The sequence below is a fragment of the Coregonus lavaretus genome, assembly GCF_964263955.1.
Source record: "Coregonus lavaretus genome assembly, chromosome: 3".
Taxonomy (NCBI): Eukaryota; Metazoa; Chordata; class Actinopteri; order Salmoniformes; family Salmonidae; genus Coregonus; species Coregonus lavaretus.
Window position 1 is genome coordinate 39030785 of NC_139990.1, and position 27574 is coordinate 39058358.

The 27574-nt window shown below is 44.4% G+C and overlaps 1 protein-coding gene across 1 annotated transcript; it reads right to left on the minus strand.

The window, feature by feature from the left end:
• Window positions 1-1602: 1602 nt before the first annotated feature.
• LOC311125452 (acidic amino acid decarboxylase GADL1-like) lies at window positions 1603-25357 on the minus strand (the record flags this gene model as incomplete). The annotated part of the gene is made up of 14 exons (XM_084158405.1): window positions 25265-25357; window positions 18343-18527; window positions 14003-14129; window positions 11371-11461; window positions 10969-11078; window positions 10771-10886; window positions 9685-9764; window positions 9357-9411; window positions 6934-7050; window positions 6714-6778; window positions 6526-6607; window positions 5475-5674; window positions 2344-2485; window positions 1603-1776 (listed from the first exon to the last, which is right to left on the minus strand). Exons 1-14 carry the CDS (start codon window positions 25293-25295, stop codon window positions 1603-1605), a joined length of 1575 nt encoding a protein of 524 aa, XP_084014531.1. The 5' UTR covers window positions 25296-25357.
• Window positions 25358-27574: the final 2217 nt, after the last annotated feature.

Genomic DNA, 27574 nt, shown 5'->3' on the forward strand with positions numbered 1-27574 from the left:
GAATACTATATCATATAGAATACAGAATGCCTTGCAAGAATACTATATCATGTAGAGAACAGAATGCCTTGCAAGAATACTATATCGTATAGAATACAGAATGCCTTGCAAGAATACTATATCATGTAGAGTACAGAATGCCTTGCAAGAATACTATATCATGTAGAATACAGAATGCCTTGCAAGAATACTATATCATGTAGAGTACAGAATGCCTTGCAAGAATACTCTATTATATAGAATACAGAATGCCTTGCAAGAATACTATATCATGTAGAGTACAGAATGCCTTGCAAGAATACTATATCATATAGAATACAGAATGCCTTGCAATAATACTATACCATGTAGAGTACATAATGTATGTATAGTAATGACAGGCATTTTGAGGCAGTTTAAAACAAGTAATAAAGCATTTCATCTGTCAGCTTAAGTAAAGTGTTCCCAAAAATGTCTATAAAACATAACAAATGATGCCATATTAAGAACTGTCTGATTTCTGTAAGTGGACTCACAGTATCCAAGCACTAGGTGTGCTACATTTTAAAACAGATTTTAAAATCATAAAAGTTATTGCGTGTGCAAGAAAATTCTTCAAAAGAGAAAATCCTAAATGAAAAAAAAACTGCAATCTCTTTCATGACATTACACATCAGTCTTCTCTAAAGATTATATATTAATCTCATAAAATAATATAGATCTCTTAAAATTATATAAATCTCTTACAATCGTATCTCTTAAAATCGTACCTCCTAAAATCTCTTAAAATATTTCAGCTTTTATTAAAAGTTGCACAACTTATTTTCTGACAGGAGTTATATTATAACATTATATATTACCTAAAACGCACATCAATATTAAGGATAATTACTTGTAGTTTTTATTTATGTGAAATTGGTTCCAATGAAGAGGTTGAGACCTCAACCCGTCAACAAGCTACTGTGACTACTGTCTCATGGACTCACACTGCCTGTCCTCAGAATTAAAAATGGAATCGATAGTGAGTTGAAGAAACAGCTAGAGAGAACACTCGTTAGAACACTTTATGGGGACAGGCAATGGAAAGATGACATGCTGAGGCTTCTGTACAACCTGGGGCACCAAATAAGAGAACAAGTTTAGAAACCTCTTATAGGACGTTTGGAAACTTCTTATAGGACGTTTAGAAACTTATTATAGGACGTTTAAAAACCTCTTATAGGACGTTTGGAAATTTCTTATAGGACATTTAGAAACTTCGTATAGGACGTTTGGAAACTTCTTATAGGACGTTTAGAAACTCTTATAGGACGTTTAGAAACCTCTTATAGGACGTTTGGAAACTTCTTATAGGGCGTTTGGAAACTTCTTATAGGATGTTTAGAACCTTCTTATAGGACGTTTGGGGTACCACCTCTTCCGTTTCAAAACATGATCTCCTGTTTCATGCCTACTGAACATGACCCATGGGTTTTGTCCAAATGGTACCCTATTCCCTGTATAGTGCACTACTTTTGACCAGGGCTCACAGAGCTATGGTCAAAAGTAGTGCATTAATGGGGAATAGGGTGCCATTTGGGACATATCCGTGGGATCATAAGTCATTATTATTTTTATTATTTATTATAAGTCCATCCCCAGGCTGTGTATTTGGTCCAGCAGGAAGTCCATGTCTTCTCTGTTGACCTGAGGGCTAATGATGATCTGTCTGAAGAAGTTGGCCTTGTCTCCATGGGGCTGGTAGCCTACCATCATAGAACCCTTCTTCATCATGCGCTCCTTAACCACTGGCGCCACCTGGGGGTAGGGAGTAGTACATACACTGTGAGATGGTGAAACTGGAAGTTAAGGTATCAGTATTCCAATTATCTCTCCTTCCTTCTGAAGTAAGCACTAATTCACTACTCCCCACAAATGTGAGAGCATTGGATTGGTGTTTCCATGTACCAGTCATTACCTTTCAAAACCATGAAATCCTGGCAGAAAGGAGAGATTATTTGGACTTAACCAAATTGAAGTTGTATTTAGAGTCTCTACACACTGATCTAAGGTCAATTTCTGCATGGATTGGATTGGAGGAATATGGCCCTGCTTGACATCTGGCGTCAGTGGTGGGATCTGAACCCACGCCTCCGAAGAGACTGGAGCCTAAATCCTCATGGTTAGCGAACTACTGTCTCATTCATATCCTGTGAAATGAATGTGTTTTTTGTTTTTTTCAACATGAATGAAATGACTGAATGAAATTGTATGAACCTTTTGTGTTATTCATGACAGGGCTTCTGTTTATGTTGTAGTATTGAGCCGTCACAGGAAAGGAGAGGATAGTGTTCTGTATATGAGGGGATGTCCACTCTGACTTACCGCATGGACCTTTTTCCAGAACTCAGGTCCATCAGCCATGTCCCTCAGACTGGGAGGAATGTACCAGAAACAGACATTGGTGTACTCAGGCTCCATCACAAGACGGAATCCATCTCTCTTCTTGATCTCCTCTGCCAGATATCTACCAAAGAGAAGGAAGTCAGAAACAATTACATTCCACAACTGTATGAACACTTTTCAGACTACAAGATCTTTACAGAGCCTTTTTTCGACAGTGTAAGACTGCAATGTGTCTTCTAGTCTACCCAACACAGCAATCCTGCTCCATAGTCTTAGAGAGCCCTACCTATTTTTTACCAAGTGAATGAATGCAATATATTTCCTACTGTCTATGTTTCCAACACAGCAGTAGTCCTCCTGCGATCCTCTAGACCACCACTAGAGGTCTCTGTCCACCCGCCAGACACAGCAGTAGTCCTCCTGCTATCCTCTAGACCACCACCAGAGGTCCCTGTCCACCAGCCAGACACAGCAGTAGTCCTCCTGCTATCCTCTAGACCACCACTAGAGGTCCCTGTCCACCAGCCAGACACAGCAGTAGTCCTCCTGCTATCCTCTAGACCACCATTAGAGGTCACTGTCCACCAGCCAGAGAGTCCAACACTCAGTACTTTAGTTGGCTGAACTTGACTTATAGCATAAAGATGAAAACTATCAGTGGAGGCTTCTCAGAAGAAGAAGGGAGGACCATCCTCCTCAGTGAATTTCATAAAAATAGTGAAATATTTAAAAAGTTGTCCTTTTCAGATTATACTAAATTATAGATCTACAGATTATACTCACGTCACCAAATAATTGATTAAAATACACTGTTTTGCAATGAAGGTCTACAGTAGCCTCAGCAGCACTCTGTAGGGTAGCACCATGGTGTAGCCGGAGGACAGCTAGCTTCCGTTCTCCTCTGGGTACATTGACTTAAATACAAAACCTAGGATGCTCATGGTTCTTACCCTCTTCCATAGACTTACACAGTAATGAGGACAACTTCCGGAGGACATCCTCCAACCTATCAATGCTCTTGCAGCATGAACTGACATGTTGTCCACCCAATCAAAGGATCAGTGAATGCATAAGCTTCAGCTAGCTAGCACTGCAGTGTATAAAATGTGGTGAGTAGTTGAATCAAAGAGAGAGAAAGACAATAGTTGAACAGTTTTTAACAAATTGATTTATTTAAAAATTAAGGAGATGCAAGAGAGAGCGAGAGAGAGAGCTAGCTATACTTTGTTGTATTTATTTCACTTCCACTTAGCTAGTGAATGCAGCTACTCAGACACCCGGCTCAAACTGAGTCAAGGTAAGGTTTTATACATTTATTGCCACCGGGCCTGCCGGTGTAACTGCTAAACTGCTTGCTGACTGTAGTGGGTTTACTAACGTGTTAGTTCTAGTAACTATGTTGACTATGATGTTAGCTAATAAGGTGACAACGATGTAGGCTGTGTGTAGCGGTTAGCAGCTATGATATGAAGGTTTGGCTTGGAAAGGTTTTTTCGCCTGGTCACAGACAGCTGATTTGTTGTGCACTGAAGTACACAAGCGAAGGGAAAAGGTGAGAGGAGGAGAGCGTGTAGATGCGAGAAATAATTATACAACGAGCAAAGTGATCATGCTGTTTGTATGTAGCTGCTATGAAAGTGAACTGTGTTTGCGTGTGATCAGGGGTGTATTCATTCCGCAGATTCTGTTGAAAAACGTTTCTTAAATGGAAGCAAACGGAACGAAACGGGGATAAACATACCTGAATTTGTCCAATAGAAACTCTTGTTTGCAACTGTTGGACTAATGATTACACCCTAGATGCAGGCAAGAGTGTTCAAGGCGGTATTGAATGTGTCACTGTCTGTCACCTTGATTACTCACATTTTTCTCTCAACCTGTGCACCTACGTTGTAAACTTTCATTCATAGGCTAGGTTGTAGCAACCTCATGATGAGTAGGTACATGGAAAATTTGAGTATCATGTAGTAGCCTAAACCTATCGACATTGCATTGAGCTGGTTGAATGGAATATGAATGACAGTCATCCGATACGCTGTAATAGAAATAAGGCCATGCTCATTTAAAAAAAAAAGAATTGTCCTCCCTCATCTTGAACGGCACCAACCCCCACTGAATCCTATACAGCATTATGCACATTAATGGAGCTGGAGACGACATGGAGCAGGTCGATCAGTAGCAGCAGTCTGAAAATAGCTTGGCTGTTGTCTGGCCCCTGTGTCGTGTCGTGTGACCCCTATCTTGGTCTCACATACCCCCTGCAGTTGGTAGGTCCTGAACTGTAAAGGGTCACAGGTCATTTACAGCTAAAGGCCACACGGAATAGTTGAGGAACCCCTGACCTGACCGTAATTTACTGCCAACAACCCAGAAATAGGACCGGCTGCCCTCCAAATATGCAGCATGATTTCTAGGACTGCTGAATATCTGCAGCCTGCCAAGCACATTCTGCCTCTATATTATCTACTGTATACCCCTTTAGAAAGCTGTTGAGACGCTGTGGCTGCTCTTGTAGAAGATATAGCATTCCTCAGCCTGGACTATATCTATTAGAGGTATCTTAGGTGTAGGGTTCCTCCATAATTAAACTGGTATTGTCTGTGGAAAGCGTATGGAAAGCATGCATACTGTTTGGATAGAAATGTCATTGTGTATAGATCAGAGGTGGCCACAGTGCAGCGATGGCCTCCTCTCCTCCTGGAGAGCTACTGGGTGGGTGTGCAGGCTTTTACTCAAGCCCTGCACTAACAGATATGATTCAGATTATTAAGATCCTGATGAGCAGAAGCCTACTACATGCCTTAGTATCTCTTCAGGGGTGGCCACCTTCGCTGTATGTACACTACCGGTCAAACGTTTTAGAACACCTACTCATTCAAGGGTTTTTCTTTATTTGTACTATTTTCTACATTGTAGAATAATAGTGAAGACATCAAAACTATGAAATAACACATATGGAATCATGTAGTAACCAAAAAAGTGTTAAACAAATCAAAATATATATGAGATTTGAGATTTTTCAAATAGCCACCCTTTGCCTTGATGACAGCTTTGCACACTCTTGGCAGAGAGAAATAACATTTGTTTCTCATAAGACATGTCAAACTGACCTGGCCATAGCGAGGGCCCTGTCCACTCTCTCCTCCAGACCCTTGGTGCCGATGGCTTTCCACATCAGCCAGAACTTGAAGGCGTCGGGCTTGCGGCTGCACTGGATGGACTTGTCTCCTGTGTCATAGCTGACATCATAGAACTTATCCTGCTGGAAGAGGTAGGAGGCCTGGGCCGAGTGACACCGCTGGAGAAGATTCTAGAACAACAGAACAGAGAGAACATATGAGTCTTTGGAGCAGAGTCTGGAGAATGAGGAAGAGGTGGAGGAGGAGGAAGAGGAAGAGGAGGAAGAGGAGGGGGAGGAGGAGGAAGAGGAAGATGAGGAAGATGAGGAAGAGGAGGGGGAGGAAGAGAAGGAGGAAGAGGAAGAAGAGGAAGGGGAGGAGGAAGAGGAGGAGGATTAGGAGGAAGAGGAGGGGAGGAGGAGGAGGAAGAGAAAGAGGAGGGGGAAGAGGAAGAGGAGGGGGAGGAAGAGGAAGAGGAGGGGGAGGGGGGAGGAAGAGGAGGGGGAGGAGGAAGAGGAAGGTGAGTAGGGGTAATGTGAGACTGCATGCAGGGTAAATGTGCACTCATTTAGTCTGACTTTAAGTTCCAGTGGTATGGTAATGTATGAAGCTGAAGGTAGAACTGGGTTGGTACAGGACATAGTTCCAGTGGGATGGTAATGTATGAAGCTGAAGGTAGAGCTGGGTTGGTACAGGACATAGTTCCAGTGGGATGGTAATGTATGAAGCTGAAGGTAGAACTGGGTTGGTACAGGACATAGTTCCAGTGGGATGGTAATGTCTGAAGCTGAAGGTAGAACTGGGTTGGTACAGGACATAGTTCCAGTGGGATGGTAATGTATGAAGCTGAAGGTAGAGTTGGGTTGGTACAAGACATAGTTCAAGTGGGATGGTAATGTATGAAGCTGAAGGTAGAACTGGGTTGGTACAGGACATAGTTCCAGTGGGATGGTAATGTATGAAGCTGAACCCACCCTCTGTATCTACCCTTTTCTACCCCTCTCTCCCTCCCTCCCTCCCTCCCTCTTGGTGTTTAGCATACCATTTTGTCCCGAACCATGAATGCACAGCACTGTAGACCAGCCATCAGCATCTTGTGAGGATTCCATGCTACTGAGTTGGCTCTAAGAGAAAAACAAAGCAACAGAAAGTGTTTTAAAACCATGTGCTATTATGAACAGTTTATCCCTGTTGTCTTACTACCACCTCCAGATATACCTGTTGTCTTACCTGTGGATGCCCTGTAGCAGGTATCTGTGTTTCTTAGACATCAAGGCTCCTCCTCCCCAACATGCCTACAGGACGGACAGACAACAGACAGAGAAGAGTGTGATTGAGTGAATGATTAATGGAACAAACAAACTAATGAACTATGGACAAATGGATTGATGGATCGATAAATCGATAAATGAATGAATGAAAGAATGAGCTTTAATTAAGATCCACTTACATCTACGTGCATCCATAGATTGTGTCGTTCACAGATGTCAGCTATCTCCTCCAGCGGGTCGAAGGCCCCTAGTACGGTGGTTCCTGCTGTGGCGTTCACCATGAAGGGCAACGCTCCCTGTCGACAACAACAACAACAAGCCATCAGGAAAACAATATAGTCCCACTGGGCACACACTGGTTGAATCAACGTTGTTTCCACGTCATATCAATGAAATTACATTAAACCGACATGGAATAGATGTTGAATTGATGTGTGTGCCCAGTGGGATGTTACTCCAACACCCTGGTCATTAATACTACACACCATCATCAGAGGACAACAATATAATGTTACTCCAACACCCTGGTCATTAATACTACACACCATCAGAGGACAACAATATAATGTTACTCCAACACCCTGGTCATTAATACTACACACCATCATCAGAGGACAACAATATAATGTTACTCCAACACCCTGGTCATTAATACTACACACCATCATCAGAGGACAACAATATCATGTTACTCCAACACCCTGGTCATTAATACTACACACCATCATCAGAGGACAACAATATAATGTTACTCCAACACCCTGGTCATTAATACTACACACCATCAGAGGACAACAATATCATGTTACTCCAACACCCTGATCATTAATACTACACACCATCATCAGAGGACAACAATATAATGTTACTCCAACACCCTGGTCATTAATACTACACACCATCATCAGAGGACAACAATATAATGTTACTCCAACACCCTGGTCATTAATACTACACACCATCAGAGGACAACAATATCATGTTACTCCAACACCCTGATCATTAATACTACACACCATCATCAGAGGACAACAATATAATGTTACTCCAACACCCTGGTCATTAATACTACACACCATCATCAGAGGACAACAATATAATGTTACTCCAACACCCTGGTCATTAATACTACACACCATCATCAGAGGACAACAATATAATGTTACTCCAACACCCTGGTCATTAATACTACACACCATCAGAGGACAACAATATCATGTTACTCCAACACCCTGATCATTAATACTACACACCATCATCAGAGGACAACAATATAATGTTACTCCAACACCCTGGTCATTAATACTACACACCATCATCAGAGGACAACAATATAATGTTACTCCAACACCCTGGTCTAATACTACACACCACCATCAGAGGACAACAATATAATGTTACTCCAACACCCTAGGCATTAATACTCCACACCATCATCAGAGGACAACAATATAATGTTACTCCAACACCCTGGTCATTAATACTACACACCATCATCAGAGGACAACAATATAACGTTACTCCAACACCCTGGTCATTAATACTACACACCATCAGAGGACAACAATATAATAATGTTACTCCAACACCCTAGGCATTAATACTCCACACCATCATCAGAGGACAACAATATAATGTTACTCCAACACCCTGGTCATTAATACTACACACCATCATCAGAGGACAACAATATAATGTTACTCCAACACCCTGGTCATTAATACTACACACTATCATCAGAGGACAACAATATAACGTTACTCCAACACCCTGGTCATTAATACTACACACCATCAGAGGACAACAATATAATAATGTTACTCCAACACCCTAGGCATTAATACTCCACACCATCATCAGAGGACAAAAATATAATGTTACTACAACACCATGGTTACTACCACTACACACAACATATTTGGGTCACTCTAAAACCCAAATAGCCCTAACCCTAACCATGGGTATATTCAACAGCAGTTCCCTAACCCTAACCATGGGTATATTAAACAGTAGTTCCCTAACCTTAACCATTAGTATATTCAACAGTAGTTCCCTAACCCTAACCATGGGTATATTCAACAGCAGTTCCCTAACCCTAACCATGGGTATATTCAACAGCAGTTCCCTAACCCTAACCATGGGTATATTCAACAGCAGTTCCTTAACCCTAACCATGGTTATATTCAACAGCAGTTCCCTAACCCTAACCATGGGTATATTCAACAGCAGTTCCTTAACCCTTACCATGGGTATATTCAACAGCAGTTCCCTAACCCTAACCATGTCTATATTCAACAGCAATTCCCTAACCCTAACCATGGGTATATTCAACAGCAGTTCCCTAACCCTAACCATGGTTATATTCAACAGCAGTTCCCTACCCCTAACCATGGGTATATTCAACAGCAGTTCCTTAACCCTTACCATGGGTATATTCAACAGCAGTTCCCTAACCCTAACCATGTCTATATTCAACAGCAATTCCCTAACCCTAACCATGTCTATATTCAACAGCAGTTCCCATAATATGGAGAGAATATGTTACATAATATATCTGACACCAAACAACCCTGCTGACTCCATTCATAGTTCTCCTTCTCACCTCATATTTGGCTCTCTGTACTTGTTTCTCAAACTCAGCTGGAATCATCTTCCCTCTGCGAAACAACAACATAGAAAGAAAGAGGAAGAAGGATTAGTAAGCGCCAGGCGTCATAGTGACGCCGGTCAGTCATTGTGAACAGTGACAACAGAAGCGTGTAGTTTGGTGTGGTGTGGACGGTGGAAGTAACCATGTAACTGTAGCAGTAACCAGCAGTATCCAGCAGTAACCGTGTAACTGTAGCAGTAACCAGCAGTAACCGTGTAACTGTAGCAGTAACCAGCAGTAACCAGCAGTATCCAGCAGTAACCAGCAGTAACCAGCATACCTCTTATCTGACGGGATCACATAAACATTGTTGGTGCCAATCCCCAGGAAAGCTGCTGCTTTGGCAACAGAGTAATGACACTGAAAATAGCAATGAGAGAAAAGTGTCACTGAGGGAGAACTGGTTAATCCACAAAATGACCCGTCTGGACAGGATCCAGAATAAGGTGCTACACACACAGGGATTATAATACGTATGATGATTATAGTAATACACACAGGGATTATAATACATATGGTGATTATAGTACTACACACACACAGGGATTATAATACGTACAGTGTTTATAGTACTACACACACACACAGGGATTATAAAACGTATGGTGTTTATAGTACTACACACACAGGGATTATAATACGTATAGTGTTTATAGTACTACACACACAGGGATTATAATACGTATGGTGTTTATAGTACTACACACACAGGGATTATAATACGTATGGTGTTTATAGTACTACACACACAGGGATTATAATACGTATGGTGTTTATAGTTCTACATACAGGGATTATAATACGTATGGTAATTATACTACTACACACACAGGGATTATAATACGTATGGCGTTTATAGTACTACACACACAGGGATTATAATACGTATCATGTTTATAGTACTACATACACATGGATTATAATATGCATGGTGATTATACTACTACACACACAGGGAATATAAAGCCATTTAGTCAATAGCTTTCAGAGCAACAGCTGGAATTGAGAAACTCCCTGATAGCTGTGTGGTTGTTGTGATACGTTATCATCAAGAGCTGAGCAGACACCCACACCCACTATGAGTAGATGTCACACCTACAGACTCCTGAAATGGAGCAGCCTATGACTGGGTAGTGCTTGTGAATGGAATCATTTGGCAGATGTAATACCTAGGCATATTGACTCTTTCAGATGTTCTTGAAAGGTACCAACAGGTGCTGATTCACATCATGTACACTCAAACCCTCACATTATCAACCTGTCACATTAAGCATAGGGTATGCTGCATAACGGTCGCTTTGTATGGTGTTATAAAAATAACAGGTGTTGGCCTGCCTTGTGTGTGTGTGTTTGCGTGTCTGTCTACCTCCTGAGATGTAAACATGACCAGTCTAGGCAAGGCAGACAGACCCAGCTCCTTGACATCAGGACAGTGGTGGTACCTGGCCACGTTCACAGCATACATGTTGGACACAGAGCCACCTGGAGAACACACAGACAATCGAAGAAGAAGAAGAAAAGAAGAAGAAGAAGAAGAAGAAGTCCGTCTGTGTGGTTTCCATACCTGGGCTGAAGATGCCGTCCCCTCCCTCCTGCCATCCAATGATCTCAATCATCTTCTTCAGTACCGCCTCCTCTGTCAGTAGGAACACAGGAGCCACCTCGTATGTGTACCTGCCAAGCCAAACAACACGTCCAGTCAATGACTCACCTGGACTCACCTGAGCTAGACAAATTACTATCCAATCAATAATCAAGAACTAGCTGCAGACAGTTCTGAAATTAATAGCAGAATAGTTGTCATTGATATCTTTTCAGTAATCATAAAACCCACATCCAAAATCTCAAGAGATCTCACTTTGTCTGGCACAGTTATACAGTGAGTATGAGTACATGTTGACAGACACTCAGATCATATGAGATGGTAGGATGGTATGGTAGAATGTAGGTAGGATGTAATACTCACAGACTGGGGTTGATGGCTTCCGTGATGAATCGGCCCACTAGTGAATAAGGGTCCATGCCTGCATAGAGCTGGTTGAAGAAGTGAGGATGACCTGCACATACAAACACACATGGTTTGATACAATCAGAAGTAGAGTTGCAAAATTCTGGTAACTTTCCCAAAGTTTCCAGGTTTTTCAGAAATCCTGGTCGGAAGATTCCCAGGATCAGGAGAGAATAAGCAAGAAATCCAGATACTCCAACCAGGTTTTCTGGAAAAGTTACCGGAATTTTGCAACCCTAATCAGAACCTACAGATGTCAGATCTTCATTTGACCAGTATTGTCGCAGCAAAATATGCCTGCAGCAACAGGATTTGATCGGTGGTTAGGCTTTTAGCTAGCCAAAGTTAGGCTACATGAAAAGTGGAATAATGTTAATATAACGTGTGTTAGTGTGGGTTTTCACTGAATTTATGTAAATCATGAAGCTCATCTGCATTTCTGCGGTGCAGAATGATTCTCAGCAACAAAAGAGTGATCAAATTAAGATCGTACATCTGTAAAGGCTTTAGCTCGACAGGCTAGCAAAGTCTTGTGGATTCACAGCAGAACCTGGGATTCAAACTCCTATCGGTCACATATGTAAACAGAGATGCTTAACGTGCACTATGCTGCATCCACTGGCACTAACCAACATTTCTCAGTCTATTCCCGACCGACTGCTATTTCTGACACATAAATTGATACGTGAGACGCGGAGTGTGCCAGCTAGCCCTGTTTGCTGTGCCACTGTTTCTATATAAAGTACATCATATCGTATTTGGGGTCTGGCTGGACCAGGCAAGGTGGGGGTCACTGGGTGCAGGACACAGCAGCTCAGATGTCAAGGGCTGGGAGGTTTAAGGGGCTGGGAGGGTTATTAAGGATGGGCTACTGTCGCTAGCTTGATGGTTTACATCCTAGCTTGGATAGGACAGCGCTGGGGGAAGGGTGGGAGCTGCTGTCGCTAGCTTGATGGTTTACAACCTAGCTTGGATAGGACAGCGCTAGGGGAAGGGTGGGAGCTACTGTCGCTAGCTTGATGGTTTACAACCTAGCTTGGATAGGACAGCGCTGGGGGAAGGGTGGGAGCTACTGTCGCTAGCTTGATGGTTTACAACCTAGCTTGGATAGGATATCGGTTAGTGTAGCTAGCGTGAGTACAGTTGGTAGAGCATGGTGCTTTCCAACGGCAGGATTGTGGGTTCGATTCCCAGGGCCACCCATATGTAAAATGTATGCACGCATGACTGTAAGGGTCATTTAGTACAGTAACCCTACCCTAATGGTAGCTAACATTAACCCTACCCTAATGTTAGCTAACTTTAACCCTACCCTAATGGTAGCTAACTTTAACCCTACCCTAATGGTAGCTAACTTTAACCCTACCTTAATGGTAGCTAACTTTAACCCTACCTTAATGGTAGCTAACTTTAACCCTACCCTAATGGTAGCTAACTTTAACCCTACCCTAATGGTAGCTAACATTAACCCTACCCTAATGGTAGCTAACATTAACCCTACCCTAATGGTAGCTAACTGTAACCCTACCCTATTGGTAGCTAACATTAGGGCCTAGTTAGCCATGATATGGCTATAGCCTGTATTATCCAGTAGCTAGCGTGAGTGCAGTACAGTGAGGGTGGCTAACTAGGGTCTAGCTAGTTAATTATGTAATGGTAGCTGACTGGGAGGGTTGAGGGAGTCTGGGCTGGAGAGTTTGATTGGGAGGATTGTGGGTTCGATTCCCAGGGCCACCCATATGTAAAATGTATGCACACATGACTGTAAGGGTCATTTAGTACAGTAACCCTACCCTAATGGTAGCTAACATTAACCATACCCTAATGGTAGCTAACTGTAACCCTACCCTAATGGTAGCTAACATTAACCCTACCCTAATGGTAGCTAATATTAACCCTACCCTAATGGTAGCTAACTTTAACCCTACTGGTAGCTAACTTTAACCCTACCCTAATGGTAGCTAACTTTAACCCTACCTTAATGGTAGCTAACTGTAACCCTACCCTAATGGTAGCTAACTTGAACCCTACCCTAATGGTAGCTAACTGTAACCCTACCCTAATGGTAGCTAACTGTAACCCTACCCTAATGGTAGCTAACTGTAAACCTACCCTAATGGTAGCTAACATTAGGGCCTAGTTAGCCATGATATGGCTATAGCCTGTATTATCCAGTAGCTAGCGTGAGTGCAGTACAGTGAGGGTGGCTAACTAGGGTCTAGCTAGTTAATTATGTAATGGTAGCTGACTGGGAGGGTTGAGGGAGTCTGGGCTGGAGAGTTTGAAGGTTAGTTGGTTGACAGACCTGGTTGACAGGGGTTTTAAATTTGTGGTTTGGCTGGGGGTTTTGAAGGTTAGGGATTGGCTGCATGGGGGTTAGGGTTGAGCTGTTTCCTACCAGTCTTGACACTGTATCGTATGGCGAGAGAGAGACTCTGGGCTGGAGAGTTAGAGGGTTAGGGATGAAGTTCAGTGGTATCTTTTAAAGAGTCAGGGTTTTGAAAGTCAGGGTTTGGATGGGGGTTTTGAGTCAGGGTTTGGCTGAGGTCTGGGGGTTAGAGTTTAAGTCAGGGTTGAGCTGGGTCCTTACCGGTCTTGACACTGTATCGGATGGCATCCCGACAGCGCTGCAGTATCTGGGGGTGTGCCTCGCCTCCTTCCCTCAGCTCCAGGTCTAATAGGTCCTTCAGCTGCTCCGGAGAACGCCACTCGCACACCTGTTATATGGGAGAGAAGGAAATAGACTTTGGGTGTTTCCCAAAATGCATACCACCATGCTCCGAGCACGCAAATTAGCGCACGGGAGGGTCGGAGTATGAGTCCAAATCAAAGTTTGTAAAACGGAGCACGGAGGGCACTTCTCGAATGCGTACTCCGTTTGTACATATTTAGAAGCATGCATTGATGCAAGCTTCAATGGAAAGTATCCACAGAAATATGATGCAACCACGTTAAAAATTACGCAACATTACTTGAAATCAATGGCGGCCATTATCTGAGCTGAAGCGAGAGAAAATACACTCCGACTTTGGAATGAAATGTTGCCTATTCACATCTCATATGTTGCCTGACTACAATATTTTATCTTGTTACGTTTAATGAATACATGCTGTATTAATTTTGGCATGTTTACCTACCTACAATACCCACTGTAGTGTGGAGATCGCAAGCCCATAGTAAGTCAATAGGGCTAACTGGCTAGCTAGTGTCACGATCGTTGACGAACGAGAAGGACCAAGGCGCAGCGTGATATGCATTCATGTTTATTTATTCTGAATAAACAAGCGACAAAACAACAAATGAAACGAAACGTGAAGTCCAAGGTAGACAAACAACATACCTCACACGGAACAAGATCCCACAACTAACTAGTGCCAAAAGGCTGCCTAAGTATGGTCCCCAATCAGAGACAATGAGCGACAGCTGCCTCTGATTGGGAACCACACCGGCCAACATAGAAATAGACATACTAGAACATCAACATAGAAATATACAACATAGAACATACACACCCTGACTCAACATATACGAGTCCCTTGAGTCAGGGCGTGACAGTACCCCCCCCCCCCCAAAGGTGCGGACTCCGACCGCGCCACATAAACATAACAGGGTAGGGGCCGGGTGGGCATTCCGCCTCGGAGGCGGATCCGGCTCAAGGCGTGACGACCACTTACTCTCCGCCTCCCTGTTGCGCCCCTGGTCTGGTCTGGACCTCGGCACGCTGCTTCCCCTCGCCTTCCTCCCACGAAGTACCAAGCCCTGTCTGGACCCTGGTGTGGGAGACCCCGAACCTGGAGAGGGGCTGATGTCTGGGTCTGAACTGGAGCCGCTGACTGGAGCTGGACCCGACGACGGTGGAGCGAACTGCTCTGGCTCCGGAGTGGAGCCGCTGACCGGAGCTGGATCAGGCACCGGTGGAGCGGACTGCTCTAGCTCCGGAGTGGAGCCGCTGACCGGAGCTGGACTGGACCCCGGTGGAGCGGATTGCTCTGGCTCCGGAGTGGAGCAGCTAACCGGAGCTGAACTGGGCACCGGTGGAGCGGACTGCTCTGGATCCGGAGTGGAGCAGCTGACCGGTGCCGGACCAGGCACCGGTGGAACAGGCACGGGCCGGACTGGACACACACACCACTGGCTTGGTGCGAGGGGCAGGAACAGGCCGGGCCGGGCTGGCGACGCGCACCACTGGCTTGGTGCGAGGGGCAGGAACAGGCCGGGCCGGGCTGGCGACGCGCACCACTGGCTTGGTGCGAGGAGCAGGAACAGGACGGGCCGGACTGGCGACGCGCACCACTGGCTTGGTGCGAGGGGCAGGAACAGGCCGGGCCGGGCTGGCGACGCGCACCACTGGCTTGGTGCGAGGAGCAGGAACAGGACGGGCCGGACTGGCGACGCGCACCACTGGCTTGGTGCGAGGGGCAGGAACAGGCCGGACCGGGCTGGCGACGCGCACCACTGGCTTGGTGCGAGGGGCAGGAACAGGCCGGGCCGGGCTGGCAACGCGCACCACTGGCTTGGTGCGAGGGACAGGAACAGGCCGGACCGGGCTGGCGACGCGCACCACTGGCTTGAAGATCCCTTACCGTCCAGGATCTCCTCCCAGGTCCAGGCTGTCTGCTCCTGGACACGCTGCTTGGTCCTCATTTGGTGGGATCTTCTGTCACGATCGTTGACGAACGAGAAGGACCAAGGCGCAGCGTGATATGCATTCATGTTTATTTATACTGAATAAACAAGCGACAAAACAACAAATGAAACGAAACGTGAAGTCCAAGGTAGACAAACAACATACCTCACACGGAACAAGATCCCACAACTAACTAGTGCCAAAAGGCTGCCTAAGTATGGTCCCCAATCAGAGACAACGAGCGACAGCTGCCTCTGATTGGGATCCACACCGGCCAACATAGAAATAGACATACTAGAACATCAACATAGAAATATACAACATAGAACATACACACCCTGACTCAACATATACGAGTCTCTTGAGTCAGGGCGTGACAGTACCCCCCCCCAAAGGTGCGGACTCCGACCGCGCCACATAAACATAACAGGGTAGGGGCCGGGTGGGCATTCCGCCTCGGAGGCAGATCCAGCTCAGGGCGTGACGACCACTTACTCTCCGCCTCCCTGTTGCGCCCCTGGTCTGGTCTGGACCTCGGCGCGCTGCTTCCCCTCGCCTTCCTCCCACGAAGTACCAAGCCCTGTCTGGACCCTGGTGTGGGAGACCCCGAACCTGGAGAGGCGCTGACGTCTGGGTCTGAACTGGAGCCGCTGACTGGAGCTGGACCCGATGACGGTGGAGCGAACTGCTCTGGCTCCGGAGTGGAGCCGCTGACCGGAGCTGGATCAGGCACCGGTGGAGCGGACTGCTCTGGCTCCGGAGTGGAGCCGCTGACCGGAGCTGGACTGGACCCCGGTGGAGCGGATTGCTCTGGCTCCGGAGTGGAGCAGCTGACCGGAGCTGAACTGGGCACCGGTGGAGCGGACTGCTCTGGATCCGGAGTGGAGCAGCTGACCGGTGCCGGACCAGGCACCGGTGGAACAGGCACGGGCCGTGCCGGACTGGACACACACACCACTGGCTTGGTGCGAGGAGCAGGAACAGGCCGGGCCGGGCCGGCGACGCGCACCACTGGCTTGGTGCGAGGGGCAGGAACAGGCCGGGCCGGGCTGGCGACGCGCACCACTGGCTTGGTGCGAGGTGCAGGAACAGGACGGGCCGGACTGGCGACGCGCACCACTGGCTTGGTGCGAGGGGCAGGAACAGGCCGGACCGGGCTGGCGACGCGCACCACTGGCTTGGTGCGAGGGGCAGGAACAGGCCGGGCCGGGCTGGCGACGCGCACCACTGGCTTGGTGCGAGGGACAGGAACAGGCCGGACCGGGCTGGCGACGCGTACCACTGGCTTGAAGATCCCTTACCGTCCAGGATCTCCTCCCAGGTCCAGGCTGTCTGCTCCTGGACACGCTGCTTGGTCCTCGTTTGGTGGGATCTTCTGTCACGATCGTTGACGAACGAGAAGGACCAAGGCGCAGCGTGATATGCATTCATGTTTATTTATTCTGAATAAACAAGCGACAAAACAACAAATGAAACGAAACGTGAAGTCCAAGGTAGACAAACAACATACCTCACACAGAACAAGATCCCACAACTAACTAGTGCCAAAAGGCTGCCTAAGTATGGTCCCCAATCAGAGACAACGAGCGACAGCTGCCTCTGATTGGGATCCACACCGGCCAACATAGAAATAGACATACTAGAACATCAACATAGAAATATACAACATAGAACATACACACCCTGACTCAACATATACGAGTCCCTTGAGTCAGGGCGTGACAGCTAGTTACCTTATCCTTGACGTCAGACAAACTACCTGGGCCTATTCACCATCCATAAAGAACATGTACAGTATATAAATCAAATCAAATTTTACTTGTCACATGCGCAGAATACAACAGGTGTAGACCTTACCATGAAATGCTTACTTACAAGCCTTTAACCAACAATGGAGTTTTAAGAAAAATAAGAGTTAAGAAAATATTTACTAAATAAACTAAAGTAAAAAATAAAGGAGCAACAATAAAGTAACAATAACGAGGCTATATACAGGGGTACCGGTACCGAGCCAATGTGCGGGGTACAGGTTAGTCCAGGTAAATGAGGTAATATGTACATGTAGGTAGGGTTAAAGTGACTATGCATAGATAATAAACAGCAAGTAGCAGCAACGTCAATGCAAATAGTCCGGGTAGCCATTTACCTGATAAACACTTATACAGGTCCATTTCCTATTGTTTGAAAAAGAAACTCCAGCATACAGATATTCTGGTATACTTCACAACAGATCTAATTTTCCTTTATGCATCCTGGGGCTGGAAGTGCATGGTGTGCGAAAGAATTGGAAAAGAGATCTTTACCTTCTCCTTGACGTCAGTAGCCTTCCAGATGGCCTCCTCCATGATGATGGGCATGGCGTCTCTGAGGAAGCTCTCTGCTTCCCGGATGTCCAGCGTGGGTCCGTTCAGAGTCACCCCATCCACAAGCACTGGGGGCCGCTTCCCCTTGGGCTCCGCAGGGCTCGCTGGGGCCTTACTAGAGGTGTCTGGGGGTAGGAGAGAACAGACAGTAATGTCAATACTAGAGGTCTCTGGGGGTAGGAGAGAACAGACAGTAATGTCAATACTAGAGGTCTCTGGGGGTAGGAGAGAACAGACAGTAATGTCAATACCAGAGGTCTCTGGGGGTAGGAGAGAACAGACAGTAATGTCAATACTAGAGGTGTCTGGGGGTAGGAGAGAACAGACAGTAATGTCAATACCAGAGGTCTCTGGGGGTAGGAGAGAACAGACAGTAATGTCAATACCAGAGGTCTCTGGGGGTAGGAGAGAACAGACAGTAATGTCAATACTAGAGGTCTCTGGGGGTAGGAGAGAACAGACAGTAATGTCAATACCAGAGGTCTCTGGGGGTAGGAGAGAACAGACAGTAATGTCAATACCAGATGTCTCTGGGGGTAGGAGAGAACAGACAGTAATGTCAATACTAGAGGTCTCTGGTGGTAGGAGAGAACAGACAGTAATGTCAATACTAGAGGTCTCTGGGGGTAGGAGAGAACAGACAGTAATGTCAATACCAGAGGTCTCTGGGGGTAGGAGAGAACAGACAGTAATGTCAATACCAGAGGTCTCTGGGGGTAGAAGAGAACAGACAGTAATGTCAATACTAGAGGTCTCTGGGGGTAGAAGAGAACAGACAGTAATGTCAATACTAGAGGTCTCTGGGGGTAGAAGAGAACAGACAGTATTGTCAATACTAGAGGTCTCTGGGGGTAGGAGAGAACAGACAGTAATGTCAATACTAGAGGTCTCTGAGGATCAGATAGAGGGTCAGAAAGAGTTTACAGCTCAGTTCATAAATGGTTCTGGTGGTCTCTCTTGCTGGGGCCTTACTAGGAGTCTCTGGTGGTTCAACAGTTCATGGTAGTGTCAATACTTTGTCAACAGCTGGTGATAAAAAGCACTTGATTGGACAACACACTTGAACAGGTACATACGGTACAGTCATAGACAGACTACAGCTGACTAGGGCTCTCTGGGTCAGAGAATGTAGCAGATAATAAAGTTCTGCTGGTCTCTGGTGGTGTCAATACATTGTCAAGAACAGTTGACAGACAGTTTGTCAAGAGCTGTTTTTTAAATGCACAGTAAGATGTTGAACACATTTGAACAGGTACATGAATAATTCCATGTTCTTTCACAACTGATAGTGAAAGTTCTGGTAGGCTAACGCCTCGATCACAACGATAGCGTCATTGCGTTTTGGTACACCAGAAGCACATTAATTTCAAAATGGAACGCTACGTTTGTCTTGCAGCATTGCGTTGCAGAGGCAGTTGCAGTACGTTCTGTGTGGTGCATACGTTGGATTTATCGAACATATGCATCAAAAATGGTATGTGTAGATGACTTGACAGAAATGGTAGTAGAATGTGAATGTTCCAGATGATGCTGCGTACCATTTTGCGCATTGACGCTGTCAGTGTGATCGAGGTGAAATGGTGTCAGTCAATACTTCGTCAAGAGTTCTTCTTGAATGCACTTCATCGCAGACTAAAGGGGCCTCTGGGTCAGAGAAAGTGATAGATATCAACAGGTTAGATGGCTGGTTCCAGATCTGGTCCCATATTAGCTTGGTTCCAGATCTGGTCCCATATTAGCCTGGTTCCAGATCTGGTCCCATATTAGCCTGGTTCCAGATCTGGTCCCATATTAGCCTGGTTCCAGATCTGGTCCCAAATTGGCCTGGTTCCAGATCTGGTCCCAACTTAGCTTGGTTCCAGATCTGGTCCCATATTAACCTGGTTCCAGAACTCGTCCCATATTAGCCTGGTTCCAGATCTGGTCCCAAATTGGCCTGGTTCCAGATCTGGTCCCAACTTAGCTTGGTTCCAGATCTGGTCCCATATTAACCTGGTTCCAGATCTGGTCCCATATTAGCCTGGTTCCAGATCTGGTCCCATATTAGCCTGGTTCCAGATCTGGTCCCATATTAACCTGGTTCCAGATCTGGTCCCATATTAGCCTGGTTCCAGATCTGGTCCCATATTAACCTGGTTCCAGATCTGGTCCCAAATTAGCCTGGTCCCAGATCTGGTCCCATATTAGCCTGGTTCCAGATCTGGTCCCATATTAGCCTGGTTACAGATCTGGTCCCATATTAGCCTGGTTCCAGATCTGGTCCCATATTAACCTGGTTCCAGATCTGGTCCCAAATTAGCCTGGTCCCAGATCTAGTCCCATATTAGCCTGGTTCCAGATCTGGTCCCATATTAGCCTGGTTACAGATCTGGTCCCATATTAGCCTGGTTCCAGATCTGGTCCCATATTAGCCTGGTTCCAGATCTGGTCCCAAATTGGCCTGGTTCCAGATCTGGTCCCAACTTAGCTTGGTTCCAGATCTGGTCCCATATTAACCTGGTTCCAGAACTCGTCCCATATTAGCCTGGTTCCAGATCTGGTCCCAAATTGGCCTGGTTCCAGATCTGGTCCCAACTTAGCTTGGTTCCAGATCTGGTCCCATATTAACCTGGTTCCAGATCTGGTCTCATATTAGCCTGGTTCCAGATCTGGTCCCATATTAGCCTGGTTCCAGATCTGGTCCCATATTAACCTGGTTCCAGATCTGGTCCCATATTAGCCTGGTTCCAGATCTGGTCCCATATTAACCTGGTTCCAGATCTGGTCCCAAATTAGCCTGGTTCCAGATCTGGTCCCATATTAGCCTGGTTCCAGATCTGGTCCCATGTTAGCCTGGTTCCAGATCTGGTCCCATATTAGCCTGGTTCCAGATCTGGTCCCATATTAGCCTGGTTCCAGATCTGGTCCCTTATTAGCCTGGTTCCAGATCTGGTCCCATATTAGCCTGGTTCCAGATCTGGTCCCATATTAGCCTGGTTCCAGATCTGGTCCCATATTAACCTGGTTCCAGATCTGGTCCCATATTAGCCTGGTTCCAGATCTGGTCCCATATTAGCCTGGTTCCAGATCTACTCCCATATTAGCCTGGTTATAGATCTGGTCCCATATTAGCCTGCTTCCAGATCTACTCCCATATTAGCCTGGTTCCAGATCTACTCCCATATTAGCCTGGTTCCAGATCTACTCCCATATTAGCCTGGTTCCAGATCTACTCCCATATTAGCCTGGTTCCAGATCTGGTCCCATATTAGCCTGGTTCCAGATCTACTCCCATATTAGACTGGTTCCAGATCTACTTCCATATTAGACTGGTTCCAGATCTGGTCCCATATTAGACTGGTTCCAGATCTGGTCCCATATTAGCCTGGTTCCAGATCTACTCCCATATTAGCCTGGTTCCAGATCTACTCCCATATTAGCCTGGTTCCAGATCTGGTCCCATATTAGACTGGTTCCAGATCTGGTCCCATATTAGCCTGGTTGAAGATCCAGATCACGTTTGTGATGTCTTGCCAACACCTATGGTTGTTGTCATGCCAATCGAGACAGGGAAATAGGAGTTGGCAAGAAAGCACAAGAACATAGAGGTTTAGGACTAAACAGGTGTCTGTACTGTTTCCTGTAAACCTGTCTTAGTCATAGAAGATAGTACTTTTCCCTCTCAGTTGAGTCTCTGATCATACATGACGATGTGCTTACATCACACTTCTTATATTGCCAAGATATCATCAGTGTCAGACTCGTATCATAGTCAGATTGCCACCTCTAATACAGTTGTAACACTGCTACTGTAGATAGCCCTCTAATACAGCTGTAACACTGCTACTGTAGATGGTCCTCTAATACAGCTGTAACACTTCTACTGTAGATAGTCCTCTAATACAGCTGTAACACTGTTACTGTAGATGGTCCTCTAATACAGCTGTAACACTGCTACTGTAGATGGTCCTCTAATACAGCTGTAACACTGCTACTGTAGATAGCCCTCTAATACAGCTGTAACACTGCTACTGTAGATAGTCCTCTAATACAGCCTTAACACTGTTACTGTAGATGGTCCTCTAATACAGCTGTAACACTTCTACTGTAGATAGCCCTCTAATACAGCTGTAACACTGCTACTGTAGATAGCCCTCTAATACAGCTGTAACACTGCTACTGTAGTTAGCCCTCTAATACAGCTGTAACACTGCTACTGTAGATAGTCCTCTAATACAGCTGTAACAATGCTACTGTAGATGGTCCTCTAATACAGCTGTAACACTTCTACTGTAGATAGCCCTCTAATACAGCTGTAACACTGCTACTGTAGATAGCCCTCTAATACAGCTGTAACACTGCTACTGTAGATAGCCCTCTAATACAGCTGTAACACTGCTACTGTAGATAGCCCTCTAATACAGCTGTACCACTGATACTGTAGATAGCCCTCTAATACAGCTGTAACACTGCTACTGTAGATGGTCCTCTAATACAGCTGTAACACTGTTACTGTAGATGGTCGTCTAATACAGCTGTAACACTGCTACTGTAGATGGTCATCTAATACAGCTGTAACACTGCTACTGTAGATTTCCCTCTAATACAGCTGTAACACTGCTACTGTAGATAGTCCTCTAATACAGCTGTAACACTGTTACTGTAGATGGTCCTCTAATACAGCTGTAACACTTCTACTGTAGATAGCCCTCTAATACAGCTGTAACACTGCTACTGTAGATAGCCCTCTAATACAGCTGTAACACTGCTACTGTAGATAGCCCTCTAATACAGCTGTAACACTGCTACTGTAGATAGCCCTCTAATAAAGCTGTAACACTGCTACTGTAGATAGTCCTCTAATACAGCTGTAACACTGCTACTGTAGATGGTCCTCTAATACAGCTGTAACACTGCTACTGTAGATAGCCCTCTAATACAGCTGTAACACTGCTACTGTAGATAGCCCTCTAATACAGCTATAACACTGCTACTGTAGATAGCCCTCTAATACAGCTGTAACACTGCTACTGTAGATAGCCCTCTAAAACAGCTGTACCACTGATACTGTAGATAGCCCTCTAATACAGCTGTAACACTGCTACTGTAGATAGCCCTCTAATACAGCTGTAACACTTCTACTGTAGATAGCCCTCTAATACAGCTGTAACACTGCTACTGTAGATAGCCCTCTAATACAGCTGTAACACTGATACTGTAGATAGCCCTCTAATACAGCTGTAACACTGCTACTGTAGATAGCCCTCTAATACAGCTGTAACACTTCTACTGTAGATAGCCCTCTAATACAGCTGTAACAGTGCTACTGTAGATAGCCCTATAATGCAGCTGTAACACTGCTACTGTAGATAGCCCTCTAATGCAGCTGTAACACTGCTACTGTAGATGCGTCCCAAATGGCACCCTATTCTTGTGCACAACTTTTGAACATGGGCTCTGGTCATTAGTGCACTACATATGGAATATGGTGCCATTTGGGAAGCAACCTGTAACTCAACCCTTATTTCAGCTGTGACGCATTCTGTAAGCTTACCCTTATATATTGGCGTCTCGGGTTGGCTAAGGGTGTTCAAAAATGTCAACCGCTCGTTCTTGACTGACCACTGACTGGGGCTGCAATTCAAATGGAACTGGTCTAAAGTAGTGCACTATATGGTGAATAAGGTGCCATTCGGGCCACACCCAGACAATAATGACAGACAGGATAACTGTCATCCACTTGATACTCTTTATAACCTACTGCATGTAGCCTATTGACAGACAGGATAACTGTCATCCACTTAATACTCTTTATAACCTACTGCATGTAACCTATTGACAGACAGGATAACTGTCATCCACTTAATACTCTTTATAACCTACTGCATGTAACCTATTGACAGACAGGATAACTGTCATCCACTTAATACTCTTTATAGCCTACTGCATGTAGGCAATTGTATTGGGGCATTTTCATCATGTAGCAGATTTCATCAATCCTAAACTTTAGTAATCAGCCATTTTGTTAGCATTTACAGTTCAGAATAACGCAATGAATCCAAAAATAGGTGGCATGTTTTGTTTCAGCTGATATTTAGTCTATACGCAATTAAAAATTCCAACATTGAAATTGATACAATCGTTCAACATATTGGCTGTTAGGTCAGAGACTACAGACGCTGTCCAATAACCTGCATCATGGAACCATGCCTGCATGAGACAGGTAGCTACTGCACTAGTGGCGCACCTTGCAGCTCCTGCGCACAGTTGGTTCCCGCTATCTTACTATGAGTTCTGTGACAGACCGGGTCTTTATTTATCTGTCTTTCTTTCTTTCCCCAACATAGCAAGTTAGGCTACTATATATATATATATATATATATATATATATATATATATATATATATATATATATATATATATATATATATATATAATTCTTTTTTTTCTTTTTTTTTACGCATTTCAAACAATTAAGTGTAAATTGTATCTACTTATTTTGCAAAGGTCTATTCTATTCAATACCTCCGCAGAGAGACACCTTGCCAGGGCGGCTTTCCCCACTGCCCATCTTCAGGAGAACTGGGCGCTGAGCAGCGCGTGAACAGGTAACACCTGACCCGACCAGATAGAGGGCTCTGGGTGACATTATAGTACACTGACGTAAGTCCATTCTAAAGGCATTGTGACAACTTTTATTCTCCAGCAAAACACAGTAAAAATTTGCACATCTTTTATTTTGATTTTGAGAGAACAGTAAACATTTGAATTCACGATATAACTAATTATAGTCAATATATATTTGCAATACCATTAAATGCTCATGCATTAGCCTAATGAACATGTAATAATGCAGGAATAAGTGAAATAGCAGTCCACATACCGTTCATATGTCTCTCATTCGTCGGCGCCATTGTTCATTTATGGTATAATTGATTGGTCTCTACCAGCTCCGTTCTTCCACCTAAAAATGTATAATGTTTGGAGATAAACCAGAATGTCTCCTTTATAGACCAAGAATTTCTTTAACATGGTGACGCCGCGCCCCGTGGGCTAGGTTAGGCCATCCTTGTTTCTGGCGGGTTGCCTGGGCGTCATGGAAGAACACTGGCTGGTTACAGTAAAGAGTCTAGAAGAATCAAGTTGCCCAATCTTTCTCCGCCTGTTATCGCAAGTCCACGGTCTCACTGCGTCAGAGCGTTTGCTTGTGTAGTTTTTAAATGGAGAGTGGAGAAAGTGAAGAGCTATGATGACTGTGGAGTGAGGATACGTGCTTGCTTCTTTACATTCATGCCTATATTTTACACGTTAGAAGAGTTTAACGATTTATGCTATTTTATTAGGGCAATATATTTCCTATGGAATATTTCCAATATAGAATTTGAGAATTCTGTATTTTTCCAAAGGGCAAGAGATAAACGTGAAAGAGAAGTGACTCATCATCTAATATATTGCAAGTGTTGGCATCTGTTGCTGGTTTGTATTTCTCCACGAGTAAGACATGTGACATCAACATTGTAGGTAACATTAAGTCTTTTTTCGGTTGGCCTATCTTTAGTCATTTCCGTTTCCTTTTTTTATTTAAAGAAAGAAATTACAACATTACCGTGACTGGATAGTTAGCCATGATGTAATAATAATAATAATAATATTATATGCAATTTGTAGAGCGCATTTCCCACGCTCAATGTGCATATGTAGCCTACAATAAAGGTCAGTTGCATTTAACCCCTAACTAAGTAAGCTGATACTAGATCTGTCCATAAGTGCAACTATCAGGAGCTAAAGAAATGACACTAGAATTCAGTCATGCAGTTCCCCTAATCATCTGTGGTAGTACAGTGTCATGCTAAGAATCAAATCTAAGGTGACCTCCTGTGGCTGATAAAAGTACTACAGACTCATTGAAAACGGCTTACTGTATTCCTTTATGATTGTAGGAAGGGGCAGTCTGGGATCAGAAATCGACCCTGGCATTTCAAACACCCCGGCCCATTTTTTTGGGGGGAGGCGCCAAGTATTAGCCAAACAACATTTTGAGCAACGATTGTGTAGCATTGGGTAACATTTATGTTTACACTACTATAGTGGGTAATCTGTTGAGATGTGTTGGACAAACATACATACAATTGGATGGTTTTACATGCTAGATAGTAGATAGCCTTTATTTTGGTACAGATACTAATTAATTGAATAGCAATAGCTATATGTACTGTTAAAGAGACTGAACATAGGATATAAAAGTATGTGAATGTAGATATTTTTCTATTGATAATGACAATAGTAAATTTATATTTTTCTACAAAGCAATTGTAATGAACCAGATAATTGACCCTTGACACTTTTGGAAAAAATATGTTTATTAAATTCTACTGAGATATCTTTTCCTGAAAGCAACCAACTTTCTCTTGTCTCATCATTTCTCCTGTTTTACAGGAAACATACAGTATTATCTGTTTTCCTGGTCTCAATCCTGGGACCTGTAACAAACACATCATAAACCATGAAAATTATGTATTTATTTTATACAGGAAATTAGCTTTAAAACTGCAACATTTTCTCTCAGCCTCATGGCAAGATGTGTTAGAATAGCAGGAAATTAGCTCTAAAACAGCAACATTTTCTCTCAGCCTCATGGCAAAGTGTGTAAAATAGCGTGAGATTAGCTATAAAACTGCAACTTTTTCTCTCTGCCCCATAACATGTTGTTGTTATGATAATGTTATCTGGCTTAGGGCTGGCTAACGCTACCACACATTCATGGACGTTACCCTGCAAATATTGTGTAGACCTGAGCTGGATTTATGGCATTTTTAGAGCTTTTTTAATAAATCATTTTTTTCTATTTTACTGGTGATTTTGAACCCCTGCTCAGATAAAACCTCTCTATTGGATGACAATTGATCACTCACTCTCCCCCATCCTCACCCACAGGCACTTCTGGCTGGCTGAGTTAGTGCTATATAGCCCATATGAGCCAATGCAAACAAAACACTATTTAGGATATCTAGTTTATTCCTAAATAAATCCTGAACGTGCTGCAAAGCAATTGTGGTCCCACAAGGGACCTTGTTTATAGTGTCTGTAGGCTATCCAGGGCTTTAAAAAAATAGAGAGATAACTACTAGACATTTACACAATTGTATTTATTTCACCTTTCATGGTACACAAAGATAAATAGCATACATTTTTC